The sequence below is a fragment of the Crocodylus siamensis genome, chromosome 4, assembly GCF_052110815.1.
Source record: "Crocodylus siamensis isolate JL-2025a chromosome 4, ASM5211081v1, whole genome shotgun sequence".
Taxonomy (NCBI): domain Eukaryota; kingdom Metazoa; phylum Chordata; order Crocodylia; family Crocodylidae; genus Crocodylus; species Crocodylus siamensis.
In genome coordinates this window covers 215,557,150-215,574,795 of record NC_143398.1, presented here as the reverse complement: position 1 = coordinate 215,574,795, position 17,646 = coordinate 215,557,150, and the positions used below count along the sequence as shown (strand labels likewise).

The following is a 17,646-nucleotide window of genomic DNA, read 5'->3' as shown; positions in this document are numbered from 1 at the left end:
GTAAGAAATATTTGGGGTTGTTATTTTGGAAACTAGACAGCAAATGTTGTCAGTTGTATTGATAATTCTGCTGAATCCCCTTGAATTCTACTCTACTGGCTTGAATCCCAACTTTGAGGTTAATGTAATCCTTTTAAAATATACTGCCAAAAGATTCCATCAAAAAGTGAGAACTGTACTGTATCTGTAGAGTTGAAATGAAAACATACATTAAAACTCTGAGAACCTTCACAACTAAATGGAAACTTGCAGTTAGTTTACATACAGTCTAAGGGATATGCACCCAATGGGACAACAAGCTTCAGTAGAAAAGGATCACAACTTTATATAACACTAACAAAGCCAAAATGGCTTTGGACCACAACTGTATTCTACATGAAAACAGCAAAGTCAAAATGGGGCAGGAGTGAGAAGAAAAGTGGGAACTGTTTCAAGCAACAAGTACTGTCTTTTATGGGCAGTATTTCTTGACAGGCAATACCCTAATAATTACTGATCAGTATAGAAACAAGGTCACCTGCTAGGATTGATGAGGAATAACCTTACTATGGCAGGACAATAGCCATTTTCCAGTTGATGGCCAGTCTTGAGATTCCAGCATCAGCTATTTTATACCAACTGTATAGCCAAGTCTCCTTTTTTGCGTTTGTTCTAGAGCCGTCTCCAGCTTCTGAATTCTGCAAAGAGGGATCTGCCCACATATCATTTTCCTTTTACCCCAGTATTCAGTAATGTGGGCCACAAAAGTTTCTTTGATCATTTTGCCACTGCCCTAGCATATTGTAAACACAAACATTAAGAAAGCTGTTGAGTTGTATCCTGATCTCAGCTATAGCAGTTTGACAGGCATATCCTCTTCCCATCAGAGGCAGAAGGAGCATAATCAGTGAAGTTATCTGAAGTATGATCAGATCCTAAATCCTGATTCATAGCTCAAGAGTCACTCAGACCAATATGAAACAATTACAGGAAGTATAGATGAATACTGTTGGATTTAAGAAGGGCAAGACAGAAATACAGGGGGAAAAAAATCCCACACATGCAAAATGAAATCAGTCTGCAACTGACTTTTCTCCACAGAACCAGAAGTTCAACTATACTTGGCTGAGACTGATTAAACATGGAGATTTCTGCATAGCATCTGTAGATGCAAAAGGAACATTGGGCCTGTACCCTTGTGATAACAGAAACAATAGCTTGAAATGGTTACATAAATCACTGGTCTCCTTTCAAGTAAAGCTCGTAAGTAGAACATTTTGTAAAAAATTTTCCTCGCTGTAGTGAAACATGAACTAAAACTAAAATGAAGGAAAAACAATTGTATGTGCCAAAAATATATAATTTAAATATACAATTGAAATGTTTTGTCAGAAACTATAGCAGCTTCATAGAGATTATGTCTAGATACGTACATGTGCATAGTGTTTCTCTCTTTGTGGGTTTCTAAAAATGTGAGGGAGAGAAATGGTTCCAAATCTCTTTTTCATAAGACAAATGTTACAGCAGAATATTTCAGACATTTTATTTACTTTTGCTAAAACAATTGTTGGCCCCAGTGATTTTTTTTTTGCAGTGCACATTCAAGGCTATTGGACAGCATTGTGATTCTACTCCTGTGGCCACATTACCTCTCAGAGTGGTGTATATCTACATTCTGCCTGCTTTTGCATTGCATCAATCAAAATGATATACAATTAAACCAACCTAGGACAAAAATATATAAGTACATCAATCAAATATCATTGTCTATTCTTTTGGCCCAAATCCTGTGTTCCAGAAAGTGAAAGCTTTGCATTTGTTAGATAACTGTAGGGTTCCTGGTTGTAGCTGTGCCGGCCTAAAGACAAAGGCAGCCAAAGTTCTTTAGGTAAATATGATATCTTTTATAAGACCAAATAAATAGCTGGAAAAAAAAATTCTTTGCAAGCTTTTAGGTATAAAAACCCTTCTTCAAGCACAGGGGGAGTTTGTTGTTTCTTTGTGCTCTCTCCTGGATAGATGGAAGCCAGCAAAAAATGCTATTCTGTGAAAATGTATATGCATGGCAGGGGGGATCAGGGGCTCTGTGAGACAACAGCTGAAAGAAAGGGGGTGGGGAGCAGGGAAGCGGGGAAAAGAGGGAAGAGTGTAGCTAGTAAAATGTGGACGGGTTACCTGGGGTTATCAGATGGCAGGTGCGTTATAATATGCCATAAAGCCAATGTCTATATTTAGTTTATGATTTTTTTGTATCCAGTAAATTTAAGTGAAGTTTACAGGCTTATCTACAAAAGGTGTTTTGTAGATTCCCTCTGAGGATGAGAACTGAGAGATTGGAGAGCGAGTGATTACTTTGTGAGAAGTGTGCACCCACAGATACTTGTATGTTTTTGTCTTTGATAGATTTTCAGTCTGCATTTATTCTGGTATGCAGTTGTTATTTGGTTTCTCCTTGTGGCAGGCTTCCATGCTGCATGTGGGGGTTGGATTGCCCTGAGATGACTTTTCTGCCCAGACTTATGGAAGATGTTCACTTGACTGAAGATCTTCCTGCTGGCTTGGGCTCCCTTCTGGCATCTTCTGTGGGGATCCTCCTTCCCTAAACCCCACCCCTTTCCACTCAGTTGTTAAGATGGATCACAAGCTGCATTTGAGGGTTTGATGTGGTCAATTGGCATGCAGCCACATGGTGTCCCATCTGCAGCCACTAGCCATGCAGTACTATAGTCAGGGTGAAAAGGTTAACACAAATTAAAAATGACTAACTAAACATCTATCAGCATGGTTGAGGCAGGGTTCTGGTGCCCTGCGCTGAGCTGCTCACTCCTGAGTGTTGGAGTTTTGGAGAGTTCTCACTTCACCCCTTTTTCCTCCTTCCTCTGGCATCCATCATTCAAAGGGGCTCTCCACTGACACACTATGTGCACAGGTCCTGACTATGGGGCTACTGGGGGTCTGTGATATACCCAGGGACTCCGTGCTGCCCTGGAGCCAGATCCCAGCCAGCCACCCTGGTTTGTCCCTGGCCCTGCAGGCCAAGGCTGGCTTCCCCAATTTATGGGCTAGTCATGGCATTGGCAGCGATGGTGATAGTGTTTGCATTGGCAGCAGCAATGGTGGCATTGGCAGCAGCTGCAGCAGCAACGTTGGTGTTGGCAACAGTAACCGCATTGGCAGTGGCAGCAGTAGCTGCAAGCCTCTAGTGACATGTAATGCTATGTAATTTGTGCTGATTTTCTTTGTACTGCAGCAATTCTTTACCTGGTATCCAGATAAGTCTTTCAAAAGTATGATCTCTCTCTCTGGAGGAGTGTCCTTGTTGAGTGAAAATCTTTTTGAGATTTGCAAGGTGCTGATCATCAGTATTCTCCTCAATGCAAATTTGGTGGCATCAGAAGCCTTGGCTGTACATTATGGCTTTCTTGGTGTGTTTAGGGTGATTGCTGGTTCTATGTCGATATGTATGTTGGTCCATGGGTTTCTTGTATATGTTGGTTTGTATTTTACGATTCTGGAGATTAATCATAGAGTCTGAAAAAGAAATGTTGATGCTGGAGTATTTAAGAGAGAGTCTGATGGAGGGATGATGGTTATTGAACTTGTGATAGAAATCAGAGACTGCAGGTTTTCTGTCCAAATGATGAAGATGTCATCTATACATCTTAGATACAGCATGGGTTTGATGGTGCAGTTCATGAGGAATCCTTGTTCCAGGTGGGCCATGAAAAGGTTGGCATATTGTGGGGCCATTTAGGTGCCCATAGTTGTGCTTATGGTCTGGAGGAAGTGTTGGTTGTTAAAACAGAAGTTGTTGTGTGTGAGGATGAAGTGTATAAGTTCAGTAATACCTTTAGGTCTGAGTTGTAATCTTGCTCTTTTAAATACATAAGGCAGGCTTATATGCCTTCTGGTGTGGGATGTTGGTATATAAGCTGGTAACATCCATGGTGGCTAGGAGGGTATTGCTGGGAAGGTGATCTATGTTTTTAAGTTTCAGGAGAAAGTCTGTTGTGTCTTGGACAATACTTGGTCTTTGCATGACAAGAGGTTTTTGAATGGATTCAATGAAACCTGGTATGTCCTCAGTGAAGGTTCCATGGTTGGATATTATAGGTCTTCCTGGGTTCCCTTGTTTATGGATTTTAGGGAGTGTGTAAAATGTAAGACATTTCCACTACCACCACAATAACTACACCACACAACAAAACCATCACTATTCCTAGATCTTACACCTGCACCCCCAGAAATGTACTCTCTCTTATCCAGTGCACTAAAGGCCCAGATGGAAAAATATGTAGGAGAAACTAAACAACTACATACCAGAATAAATCCATCAAAGACAAAAATACACACCTACCTGTGGGAGCACACTTCTGAGAAATAGGTGAGAGAGTAGTTATCTTGTAAATTCTAATCTTCAAAGGGAATTTACAAAACACCTTTTGTAGATAAGCCCATGAACTTCACTCCATAAATCCACTGGATACAAAAAATCGTGGACTATAGACATTGGCTTTATGGCACATTATGACACATTATAACCTGCCTGCCATCTGATAACCCCAGGTAACCTGTCTGTATTTTACCAGTTACATTCTTTCCTCTTCCCCATCCCTGCCTGCCCCTTCCACCCTTCTCTCACCTATTATCTCACAGGGCCTCTGATCCCTGCCTGCCATGATTTAGATAACTCTAACAATTTAAGAGTGTCATGAAAAATTTGAAATGATCTACTCCATTTGAAATGGCATCTTTTAGAAGACTCTTCAATTTAGAGGGAAAAGAGGAGCTATTATGTCATTTGATTGATTCTCATAAGACATTTTGATATTGACAGCCTTCCATTCTTTACTTTTAGCCAAACTTAGCATTAAAAAATCACTTCCCCCAAAACTTTGTGAACATATAGGAACACAATCATCCATTTATGAACACAGAGAGTTCAATAGATAAATTGACAGTTTTGGATGTTTGGAACTGTTCCAGGCCAGACCTTAAGCCCTAAGCTAGATACATTTGATGGTTCCTGATAAAATAAAGAAAGTTGTGTTTCATTTTAAAAAGCCACAATACCCAGTCCAACACAATTTGACACAGATGATTGTACCTGCTCATGACTGAGCTAGTGACAGGCCTGGGTTGTACAATTATTTTTTCGGTGAAGTAAGACATCAGATTAGTTTTTATGAAAGCACTGGATTTTAAAAACATACTGTACACAGCCTATGAAAGAAAGACAGCCTCCAGCTGTCACTGGCAGTCCCTGCCTTTCAATTACAACCATAAAAATTTGTTAACCAAAAACACTTCCTTTTTCTCCCATGAAATATCCTCCTCACTAAGCCCAGTTGTAACTGCATTATTTTGAATGAAGAAAAAAGAAAGTGTATCCCAACTTCCTTACATGGAGTAGTGTTAACCATTCCTCTATTGAAGCTGGAAGTTAAGTAGTAATACTCTGGTTCCTCGTAAAGTCACATAAATCTTTCGCCTTTTACCTTGGTTTGATAGCTGAATAAGTAATTAAATATCATGGTTTTTTACAGTGGGTCTTAGGTCAAGGGTACTGTGGTTGTAACTAATCAGAGCAGCAAAAGAGATGCATATCATCATCCTGTTTATTTTTGTTTTATTGACCATCACCAAGGCTGAATGAGATTAAGTGATTTATATAATATTAAGGATCATTATACCCATTATTTGTAGCTGAACAAAAAAACAAGAATGCAACTAGTAAATGTCCATTTAATTTGTACTAAGAATCCAAAAGATAAGTCTTCAGGAGTGTGGGGCAACCTTGGAGAAGAATAAATTTGCAGCCCAACATTACTAAATAATTTGGAAAGTTATGATAAATACAAGTTCCACAAGTATATATACATATATGTAAAACTGTTCCTGAAAAGGACACCAATTGGTAAAGGCACCTAATCCTGATTATGCCTTCCTGATGTGTTTATCACTGCATTAAGAAAAAGGGAGCACTGCTGTGGTTCAGCTAGGCTTGTATTCACCTCTGCATGGTAATAGCCGAGGACAATTCTGAATGGTCAAGTGGCAGTCGATTACAAAAAAAGATCAATGTGTGTTTCTGTAAACAAAGGGTTAAAAACCATTCAGACTAGTATTTATTGTTTCATGCAACAAGAAAAGTGAAGAGATAGTCAATTCATGATTAATGATGACCACTGGAACAGTAGTGTCCTTTACTTTCATCCATTGTCATAATGATCATGCCACTTCTACAATGTTCAGTACATTTACCACACACAAAGTCCCATTGCCTGTTCAAATAAAGTCTGTCTGTATTTCATTATTATTTCACCTCGGTATTAATCAGATTATGCTCTCAGTTGTTAGAGTGTAAAGCAATAAAATTAAAATGTTTCTAGCATTCAACATACTTGTAGCATTGTCATACCAGCAATATGTAGGCAAAGGTAAATGCACATAAGCACAAAAGAATCAGAATCAATTATGGCCCCTAATTATTCAAACCCTTCACAATTTCATAATCCAATTTAGCATCCCAGCACTTGGACTTAATTATCAAATTACCTAACACATTTTTCATCATAGCGAGTGTGCTTTTACTTCATCAGTAAGAAATACCACATATGAAAACCAAGTCTCCTGCCATACGTTTTCCTACATTGCAAATGCCATCTGGAGTTATTTCCTTTGAATGATAATTATCATTTGGACAGCAAGAGAACTAATCTTTTAATTTCTAAAGAATTAAGAAGCCATGCAGCACAGAAGGTATATAATCTAGTTCAGCAACAGGTGCAAATTTTGGAGCCCACCCAAAATTCTCTTTAAACCTCTGAAAGAATTGTACATATGGAAAACTGGGTGCAACATGGGGAATCAAAACTTGCACTGTGCAAAACAGATAAACATCATTTCCACTTCCATCTTTTTTCCAGTTTCAAGTAATAACAAGTACAGCATGAGTCCTGTTACTTACTGTCTTCTCCGTTTTCTCTTCAGATGGATCACATTGTTTTAGAACACCTTCAGCAGCCAACATGTTTGGAAGTGGATCAGTCTTACAAAGCCCTGAGGGTAAATGCTTGTGACTCCTCAAATCCTTATCAAAAGTGGCAGTTTGGAAATTATTATGCTAACTGAAGAGAACTTGATCAAACACAAAACAGAGCGTTCTAATCTTGTGAATTCAAGAATGTCATCTGTAAGACTTGAAACAGCAATTACAAAGTTGGAGGTTCATTTCCCCATGGTAATTGAAATCCATAATTTAAACCAGCATATTGAAAGATGAACATATCAGGCAGCAGTACATCTGGTTTAATGATATTTAAGACACGCAGGCATGTTTTTCACTCACTGGTGGGCATTTTGGGGAAGGCAGAATTAAAAAGGATGTCTTTTTTCTGTAAATAGAATATTTTCTTAAATTCTTCATCTCCTCATAAGTAGGCCTAAGACAATTTACTTCAGGAAGAAATGCAACCTATCTGAAAGAGTTGCAGAGCTTGAGCCTTCTAACTGTAAGTACCAAGTGACCTGTTGTTTGGGAGATCCACTTTTATTAGGGTCAGTTTTTCTACAAGCCAACAAAATGGGAGCATCATAAGACTAAATTTATCCTAAATGCCTGTGTTCAGCCTAATAACAGCAGCTTGTTCCCAACCAAGTAGATTCATTGCTTTTGAACGGTAAATGTCTGGACCCATTTTTTTAAATTGGTTTCCTTTGACAAATACCTTTTTTCTAACCACAGGAAACAAAATCCTTAAATGCCTTAAAAGTTACAGCAAGCTAAACTGTGTATGGACTGTACTTACACATAGAAGGAACTTGAATTTGCTACCTTGATTTTTTTCTTCTGCTTCCCAGATGAGGAAGAAAAAGTCTGTTTGAAAAAGCCAGCCTCTTTAACATGTAGGTGGGAGTTGCCTCATATATACCTCTACAGCTAACTTTCTGGTCAGTACTGGAGCAGCATCAATGCAGTAGCTTTTAAAGAAACTCTCCTTCCAACCCCCCTCACAGAAAAGGAAGTTTGCCTCAGTAATAAAACATGAAAATGGTGAGTGGTTTACGAAGGTGCTGGTGACTGGGGTGGTGAGTCGAAGCGCCCCTTCACCAGGAAAACAATTATCAGACCTGCAGTGACTGGCTCTTCACTAACAGTGAATCCAGTCTAGCAACTATGCACTGCTGGGCATGATTTCTTTGCCTCCTAGATTGGATATGTTTGAAGCAACAGTGAAACAAGCTGGCAACGGCTGAGAAACTTGAAAACTATTTTAATAGCCTGTTCTATTTTCACACTACTGTGAAAAAAATGGAGTCTTTGTTTGCTTAGTAGAACAAAAGATGTTTTCATGGACAATCTGAATATGCCCATGCATCTAAGATATTTCATTTTAGGTTTTCATGAATGTGGTCACTTGTTAAAAGGGTAACAAAAGTGCAGGATTCTGATGAATCTATTGTCTATTGGGAACAGTCATATTACATTGTTAAGGTAATTTTATTGACTGAATTATACCTGGTCTGTGGTGCACACCAGGTATAATTATGTTAGGGTGAATCCTGCCCTTCCTTGAAGGAGCTGTGCATTACTGAGAGCAGTGTGCTAGGCTAGGGACAAACATTACACTGGTTTAAGTGATCAGAAACTGGTTTGAACCTGTAAGAGAACAGACATCTAGTGCACATAAACCAGTTTCAAAATCACCAAAACTGGTTTGAGATAAACCTGGTTGAATGCAGCATCAGACCTAACTGATGGAACTCAAATAGGTTTATGCAACATCTGTCCCAGACCCCTTCCTGTTTTAAGTTAAACCAGAGTCCTCCAGAATCCCAGCATGCTCTCTGAGCTGGGCTGTACTCTCTGTTCCAGAAAGCAGGGCTGGCCCTGCCCCTCTGCTGTCTAGTCTGAGCAGGGACTAGGCATGGCAAGATACCAGTCAGCATGACCCCATTAAGGCAAAGTGGGCAGGGAGAGGGTTAATTTTTCCCTCCTTCCCCTCCTCCCCCACTGCAGTTGGGTCTGTATATCTACTGGGGAGCAGAGGGGAGGGGACTGCAGTGGTGGTCTTTGGGGCTGGCAGACCCGACTGCAGGGCAGAAGGGACAGAGGGAGGAATTAACCCTTCTTCCTACCCCCTTTGCCTTAATGGGGCCAGGCTGGGATGGCATCTGGCCACATCCCCGCTGATGGAGCAGTGAGGGGAGGGGGAGGGACATGAATACCCTCCAAATATCAGAGTGCCTAGGAGGGGTTTTATCCCCCCATCCTCTCTTCTCTATTCCACCGGCAGGGACTGCGGCCCTTCTGGCATGGCCCCATTAAGGCTAAGGGGGCAAGAAGGGGATTCAGCCCACCCCACCCCCAGGAGACTGGAGCTGGGGCAGAGAAGCCCCCTTCCTCCCTGCCCTCCCCACCATGGGGTGGGGAGAGCTTCTATGTAGGGGGCTGCCCAGCCCCAGAGGGAGACTCTTCACCCTTCACCTTTCCCTGTCCAGAATTGTGCCCGGGCTCCTGGAACTGCTGCCCAGCCTGGCCCACCAGATCAGTCCCCTTCCAGACCTCTGGGTTGACATGGCCTCGTGGAGGGCTGCCCAGGCCTGTGCCACTCCGGCCTGAGTCAGCCGCTGATCAGAGGGGTTGCTGGGCACTGACCCCAGGGCCCCGCATACCTGCCAGGACCCCTCGAGATAGCCCTGGCCTGCTTCTCTGCCCCAGAGAGGGGCTCTATGAGTTGCTATCTGGCCTCGCCTGGCCCAGCCACACCAGGACCACCCCCAGGCACTGCAGCTTAGTGACAGCTAGCCAAGCAGCTAGCCAGGTACTAGGCTACCAGAGCCAGTTTGGAGGCACTGTAGGGGCTTGTGGGTCTGCAGTGAGCTGCTGTGGTGGGCAGCTGCTGAGCTCTGGGCCTGCTGGCACTTCTGAGCCAATCCCAGTAGCCTGCTGCCGTGCCAGCTACCAACTGTGCATGCTGGGCCGAGCTGTGCTTTCTGACAGGGCTCAGCCTCCCTGTCACCAAGCTGCATTGGCTGGGGTGGCCCTGCCCCCATGGCTTGGCTGGGCTGGGTTGGACCAGGCAGTACCACACAGAGACCCCTTCCCTGCCCTGTGGTGGTGGGGGAAAGGGAGAAGGGAGAAAATTTACTCTTTGGGGCCAGGCAGTGCTGTGCACTGAGATTACTCCTGGCTGTCAGGCAGCCACTGGGGCACGCAGAGCTCTCCCCTTCTCCTCCTTGGCCTGCCACAGTGGTCTGGCCATGCTTCCTCTGCCCCTACCTTCTGAACCCTGTGGGCTAAGGTTGGGGTTTAAACCCCTCCTCAGTCTTACTCAGTCCTGCCGGGGCCTGGCCACAGTCCCCCTCCTCAGTTCAGCTTCCCTGTGGAAGGAAAGGACTGATCTAGCACCCCGGGGCCTCTGGCCTGAGCCACTGCCGACATGTGCCTGCATTTCTAGAATGAAAAGAGATTTTCATTCTATCCAGTTGCAAACCAGTTCAATCTCTGCAGGTTAGACTCACCTGCAAAGACTGAAGCAATTCAGGCTTGGGCTTTTTGAATGTCCTTATCCCTAGTGGCTGTGTGTCTGACATGAGTACAAGACAGAAAGTCTTTGGGTGGGCAGAATGCAGCATATGTGCTAGTTAGCATTTAATGTGGGGTCCCAGTGCTGTAGCTGACACAGTAGCCTAAGCCATTTTCTTCTATTCCCAAAGGAATAAATAGAGCTCCTGCTACTGAGAGTGAAAAACGCTCCTTTTTACTTATTCCCTAGTGTAGCCATATTGACAAAGACCAAGATCTACCCCTTAATGTTATACTGGTTAATGATATAGAGTGATTTGATGTAACTCCTACATACAAGGCAATCAAACTAGTTGTAAAAAGTGGCTGAAATGTCACTGCTTTCTACAAACCAAACATGATTTGCTAAAAAGTTTGGGATTGGCCTAGTACAGAAGCAGCCCTTCCCCTGACCCCAGCCCAAGATCACAGTCACTCTTTAGAAGGTCCCCACCCAACTCCTTCCTATCTCCTTGGCAGTTCCATTTGCTTGGCCTGCTCTAGAGTCTCTCCAGTTCGTCATCTGTCTCCATACATTGTCATGATGACCCATAACCTCTCTCAGATACCTGCCAAATTTGCTAGCTCGTCCACTGGGAATGGCACAGTCATGATCCTTTGAGATGACAGCTGTTGCCTCAGACAAGACCAGCCAAACGCATGGATTTTTTTGTGTCCTTCTGTACCTTTCTCCCCTCCCCAGCACCCTGCTTTTCACTCATGCCTGCACCAAGCCATGGCTCAGTCTAGCATTTATTAGCAGGAGGAGGAGAGATGGAGTAGGAGCTTCGCATGTACAGAAGCAGGTGTTCCACATACACACCAGTGGTAGGATACCTTATACCAGGGGTGGGCAAAATGGTGGGTCTGGCTAGTGGTGGGACTCCATTTCCCAGCAGCCCTTAACTGCACGCATTGCTGCAGTCAGTTTCCATGGAGAACCCAGCAGCATTTCCATGGAGACCCGAGCAGCATGACAGTGCAAGGCCTGGGTTTCTGCGGAGACCAGCCCCAGCAGGACGTGCAGGGTACATGGCAGAGTGGGGAGCTGCTCCACAGCCTGGGCTAGGATCTTGCAGTGGTGATAGCACGGTCCAGAGCTGGGGCAGAGCTGCGATCTGCTGCCCACACGCCCCTGCACAGGTCTGCCCCAGATCCAGACCATACTGTCATGGCTGCAAGACCCCAACCCTGGAACAGCTCTCCACCCAGCTGTGTGCCTTGCCAGCCCTGCTGGGGCCAGTCTCCATGAAAACCCTGGCCTCTGGCTGGGAAACCCTGGCTGGCACACACTGCCACTGCTGGGGTCTCCATGGAAACCAGCCATAGCAATGCAGGAAGAGGCTGCTGGGAAATGGAGTCAACCATGAACCTGATCCAGCCCACTGACCAGAGTTTCCCTGCCCCTGCCTTATACTCACCCTGTTAAGCTGAAAGCAGACTCGTGCTTTCAGACCTTATGTCCCATATTTCCATTTCCAATTTTAACCCCTAAAACTTAATTTTAACCCCTCAGAAGAAAATTGAAGCTCTTACCTGCCTGGGTTTTCTTCATGCTGAAAGCAGCTGCTAATGCTGTTGCTGCCACTGCTGCTGTCACTACTTTTGCTGTAGTTGTGTTGGATCCAGCAACATCAGCAGCCCTGTGGGGTGAGATCCCTGAGAGCCACACCTGGTGCTCGGTTCACTCCTGTCTCCCCAGATATGCTATTGGGTGTAGGCAAAGTCTCCCCATGGTATGGGAAGCACTGCTCCGCTTGCCCCACTTGCCTCTGTCCCACTAGATACACTGCTAGGTGAAGAGCTACACTTTTCAGCTCCTATGGCCAGGCCAGGCAGGGCTGCCCCTGCTGTAGCAAAGACTCTATGGGGGATTGTGGCACTTCCCCACATTCAGCACCTGGGGCTGATCCCTACTCATCCCCTATAGTTGTGCTGTGAGTAATGGAGTTCTGCACCACACCCTTTTCCCACACCAGCATTCCCTCTATGCCACAGGTAGGAAACTATCACAGGAACTAGGACTTCATTTCCCAGCAGGACAATAGAACAAGATGCCTGGAGAGATAGTTACATCTCCTTCATTGGGAGTTTTCAAAGTTTTGGAACAACACATCCTGCTTTTGTATAGAGGGTTACACTAGATGAAATCCTAGGATTCTATGTGATAGCATCTGAAAGCGCTCTTCTGTTCATTTGCAGAAGGAGCCAGAGTCCAGCTCATAATGTTGAGAACCTCACTGAAATCAACTAGAAGTTATCATAGAAAAGGACTGTGGAATTTGGCATTTCCTGTTCTTGATAGAAGGCTTAGTCACATATACTTCACATGGCAGGTTGGTTTCAATGCGGTGCAGGACAAGTAGAACTTACCTTAACACTTATGTGGAATAAAATACCTTCTGAACAGAACTCAGTTGACCAAGCTCAACGTACTGAATATCCCTGTGAATGCATATTCATGTTGATTTTGTTTACTGTGAATCTTTTTTTTTAACATCATTTTCTGTCTGCTGACAGTAATCAGTTTGTTAAATGATTCTAAGTTACATTTTTGCTAGGGAAATCAATTCAATTCTGACAGAATATTTATATTTCAATATTTTGCACAAAGGACTGTTTGAACTTTTTATTAAGTTTTTTCATATTTTGGGGGGGGACAAACTGAAGATCCGTGCAAATCTGAGTTGTCAGTAATAGCCATGTAGTTCTCACACTCCTTGGCAATTGCTTTGCAAGTTAGAAAATAAGCTTCTGTGAATATAAGCATTATGCCTTATTTTTCAAGATACATAAGACTGAGCTTTGTACTCGGTTTATACATTGTTGTTCCGACAACCAAGCCATCACCTTAGTGCTCACAGAGGGTTACAAAATAATTTGTTTCATCTCTTTGCTTTTTCAAAAGGCTTCTGTTTAACATTATCTTTCACATCAAGGATCATCTCTGACAGCGTTTGACAGGATGAGTCCGCCAAAAATATTGATTTGCCTAACAGATTTTCACAATTGGCTTCTATTCCAACTGTCTTCCTGATTTTTTTCCTCCTTTCCATAATACAGCTAGCCTGAAGTCACTATCAGAAAAATGACACATGTTGTTTGTGCAGTCATGTTTTATCAGGAGCATGAATTTCATTAAATTCTGTTTGCTGACATTCAATCATTTGTCACTGAACAGGCACCAAATGGTTATCTGTCATGGTCACATCACATTTGCAGTCCTGTCACTTGTACTCTTCTTCCTGATTTGTGGAAATGTTCACTTCAACATTTGTATCTTTTCCCTAAATTTGATAGTACATCCCTAGGGACTACTGAAAATAAACTGGGCTGTTCTGCTACACAGTATTAAAAACACTTAGATTATATCAGTCGCCTAGACTTCCAAAACACTAGCATTTTCCTAGCACACTCAGAAAACTATTCAAGGGGCACATCTACATGTGCAAATGCTCTGGGTGTATTCTAGAGTAATTTACTCTAGAGTTGACCCACCTCGGGCAGGCATCTACACATGCAGGCAAGCAGGAGCAGATTTGCTGCTCATGGCAGCAGTCTATTCCCAGTCCTGCTGGCCCTGCACTGGCCCCCTGCAGCAGTCAGTGGGAACTCTAGGCTCCCCCCAGGTACTCGTCCAGGGGCTGGCAGGGATCACAAGGCCAGGAGACAGCTTTCTCATGGCAGGAACTGGAAGATTGCTCCTTGCCCACGAAAGCTGCCTGCTGTCAGGGCAGGGACAATATCCCTCTACCCCCATAGCAGGGAGCTCCCAGACCCTGCTCCCTGGTCATGGAGTGAGGACTGAGAACTCCCTGCTGCTGGGGCCAGTGGGCATTGTCCCCACCTAGGCTCCGGTGGCAGAGCCCTCTCCACCAGCAGGCAACTCCTAAGGGCAGAGAGCGATCTCCCACCCCCTGCTGCCCAGCTGACTGGGAGCACATTTGATCCTTTGGGCATCTACACATGCCATACTGCACAGTATTACTCCCGAATACATTTGCTATTTGTATTTACAGGTAGCAAATTTACTTGTGATTAGAGCAAATTACTGCACAATAAGCATCTGCACATGTAGACAGTGACACCTACTGTACAGTAATTTGCTCTAATCTTGAGTAAAGCATCTTGTGTAGAAACACCCAAGAAGAAACAAGTGTATAATTTTCCTTAGAAACACTGACAATTTTTTCCAGGCGTCATCATAGAACTGATGAGATTGTGAAGAGCACCTATACCCTTGATCCAATTCATATTCCCAGGCCAGAGATCAGATTTTGAGTACTACTTCCAGCTTCCTCAATTCACAAATGCAAATAAAAATTGTTTCAGTTCAAAGAAGTGTGAGACTGTTTACTAGGCTTCAGTGAGCCTCACTCCTTTTGGCAGCTCTTCTGTAGGCATGCATATGTTACTAGCTCTTCTGCAGCTCTGAGTTGCTTTGACTTGCTTGGCTGGGTTACAGACAGATAATGATCATGTTTTATTTTTTGCAAAAATCAAACAAACAGTTTGAACAGTTAAACAGATTTCAGTGACATTGTTTCACACCTTGTGGCAAACTCTACCTTCTGATACATTTTGTACCTTTGAATCATAGTTGTTAGAGATGGTCAGTTTTTCTTAAAACATATACGCCATTTCATTGCAGTGGGGGATAATCCTGTATTTTATGCACATGGATGTATACCCACGTGTATATATTTACATGGCAATAAGTAGTTTTATTTTTATTTGTTGAATTTTCCTGAAACATTTATATGTGAATTTTATCCTTTTACTTTAGTTTTAGTTTAAGCCTTTTCAAACGTAAGCATTTCTGGCATATACTTTGTGAATTTTCAATGTGTTCATCAAGACACTATGCAATGTAAATATATCAAATGACATATGTATAAGAACCAGAAGACAGCTAGTTTCATTCATTATTTTGTTAAAGAGAAAGATGTACATATTTTTAAAATATAAACAAATGTACTTTATAAAATATGATTTATGGGTATTTCAGCTCAGTTCTTATATGCGGAAATATAACAGGCCTTCACACTGTACTTTTACCTGTACATTTTTTGAATTTGAAAACTGAATTTGAAGGCTGAATCTGAAAACTTGGTTTATTTTCTACTAAAAACAGAAAATAAAAAGGGGGAGGAAGGTGACGGCGACAGAAGATATTCTTAGAAAACGTAAATAAATGGAAATGAAGATTCTCATCTGGAGTGTTACTGTGATAACAGAGTTCTTATTGCTTTGAATTCCTTTCCTTACTGTTTCCTTACTGCGTTACTGTTGGGTAAAATGGTAACACTTCAATTTCTACTGTTTATACTGTTTATGGGCATTATGCCTTTCATTCAGCTTAGACAATGAAAACAGATTTTTCTGTACTGTTGGGTGTTACACATACTAGTTTTTGCTGACACTGTGTGTGTGGGGTGGGAGTAGAAGTGGAAAATAAAAAATATGCTTTCATTGCAGTAGTTAAACATAAAAGCTTAATGAACAACTCCAGCTCCTCTCCACAAATATAAACTAACAACATACTACTAGCTTTCAGTGGAGACAGTAGTCAAGCCTTTCAAGTATGTCTGAGCTGTACTCAGGGCCTGATCCTGCACCTTATTTTTGAATGAGAATGTTACTGCTGCCTTCAGTGAAAAGATTGGGTCCCTTGCTGTGTACATAGATCCTTCTGTCTTAAATGGTCTTTCTGTGCCTTAGTTCTGCCTCAGAACCCATGATTTGTGGATAGAGGTATTATATAGTTCAATGGATGAGCTTTATTTCCAAAATTTAGGGTCATTTATGTGGTGCTTCATGAAAGGCAAGGCAGCTTTGTTAAAAATGTACAATAAAGGGGATAGATCTAAGGATCTAGGTTCTATTGAGAGTTATGTCACAAGCCTGCTGGGTACCTTAGGGCAAGTCACTTTACATCCATCCCTCAGTTTCTTCAGCTGGAAAATGGAAATAATGATTCTTAACCCTTCCTGGAATACTAGAAATAAAGATGCTGCTGAAGAATTAGGTGTCATAACTATGGCTCTACACTCATTTACACATCATATCTACCAAACCTTGGGTAGCTGAACAGACAGTAGTTTCTGGAAGGTCCCTCAGCTTTTGAGGAGTATCTCCAAGATCTCAGCACTCCCAATGTTGCTGCAGTCAGGGCAGCTGGATGCACCAGGTTTGGAATGTGTTGTAATTGAAAATCCCATAGAAGAGAAGAGGTTATTCCTCAAGGTAAGCCACAGTTTTAAGCCCCTCACATTGGTATTCACTTTAATAGGGGCCATGTTTGCCTCCTCATTTAAGTGATTTTCTTACAGTGTAAGAAAGAAGCCCAAGTAGAAGTGGGGGAGGAATAAATTGTTCAAAGGTCAGTCATCAATCTCAAGCTTTTCATGACCATGAAGAATAAGTTTGCTTTCCAAGTAAGACACAAGAGAGGCTAAGTTTTCTGAAATTAGTATTTCAAACTAGTTTTGTCCTGAGGAGGAAGCCAATCTAGGGGCTGGAACCATGCAAAATTCTAAATTCTGCTGGCATCTTTCTGGACCACCCCAGGTAATGCACATTCCTAAATCTATCAAAAACTGTATTTTATTATAGTTTTAATATTCGAGTAGAAAGCTGGAACACCATAAAGCAAATGTGAGCACTGGTATTAACAAACAAAACCTGGAGGGCTACAATAAAACAGGAAAAAGCAATGTATTTCACTAACAGAGGGTTAAGGTCCATGTCAGACTGTGCAAAAGAAGAATGTATCTTCACAAAAGGTAACCTGATTCTTAGGTCCTGGCATTTAGGAGGCAGCAAGGCTACTGTTTGGAGTAGATACCGAATGACTGAAACTTGATTTCTGCTTGTTGTCAGAGTGGTCAGTGGAGACTGGAGAGTGGATGGGAACTGACATTTATGTGTCCATGAGTCAAAATCGTTTCTGGGCCACTCCTGCAGTAGTGAAGTTTACATAACATCCCTTGCTGAGGGATGGGCCTAAAGACACAATCCAGCCCTAGTCTGGCTTCCTTCTCAGGGAAACCAGTCTGAAGTAACAACCCCATCTTACTCTACCTGTAAGCATCATA

The 17,646-nt window shown here is 42.6% G+C and overlaps 1 protein-coding gene across 2 annotated transcripts in view; it reads left to right on the top strand.

Moving 5' to 3' along the window:
• GALNT5 (polypeptide N-acetylgalactosaminyltransferase 5) overlaps positions 1-16,812 on the top strand; it is a 48,520-nt gene extending 31,708 nt beyond the window's left edge. Inside the window, exons 9-11 of one of the 2 annotated variants that reach the window (XR_016442085.1) lie at positions 1,081-1,242; positions 6,973-8,035; positions 12,752-16,807. Coding sequence is in view for 1 of the 2 variants with exons in the window: in XM_090045691.1 (XP_089901817.1) it covers positions 1,081-1,242; positions 6,973-7,113 (303 nt within the window). In the remaining variant the exon portion in view is untranslated. Of the gene's footprint in view, positions 1-1,080; positions 1,243-6,972 lie in introns of both variants that reach the window. The other variant, XM_090045691.1, reaches the window with a different exon arrangement.
• The last annotated feature ends 834 nt before the right edge of the window (positions 16,813-17,646 follow it).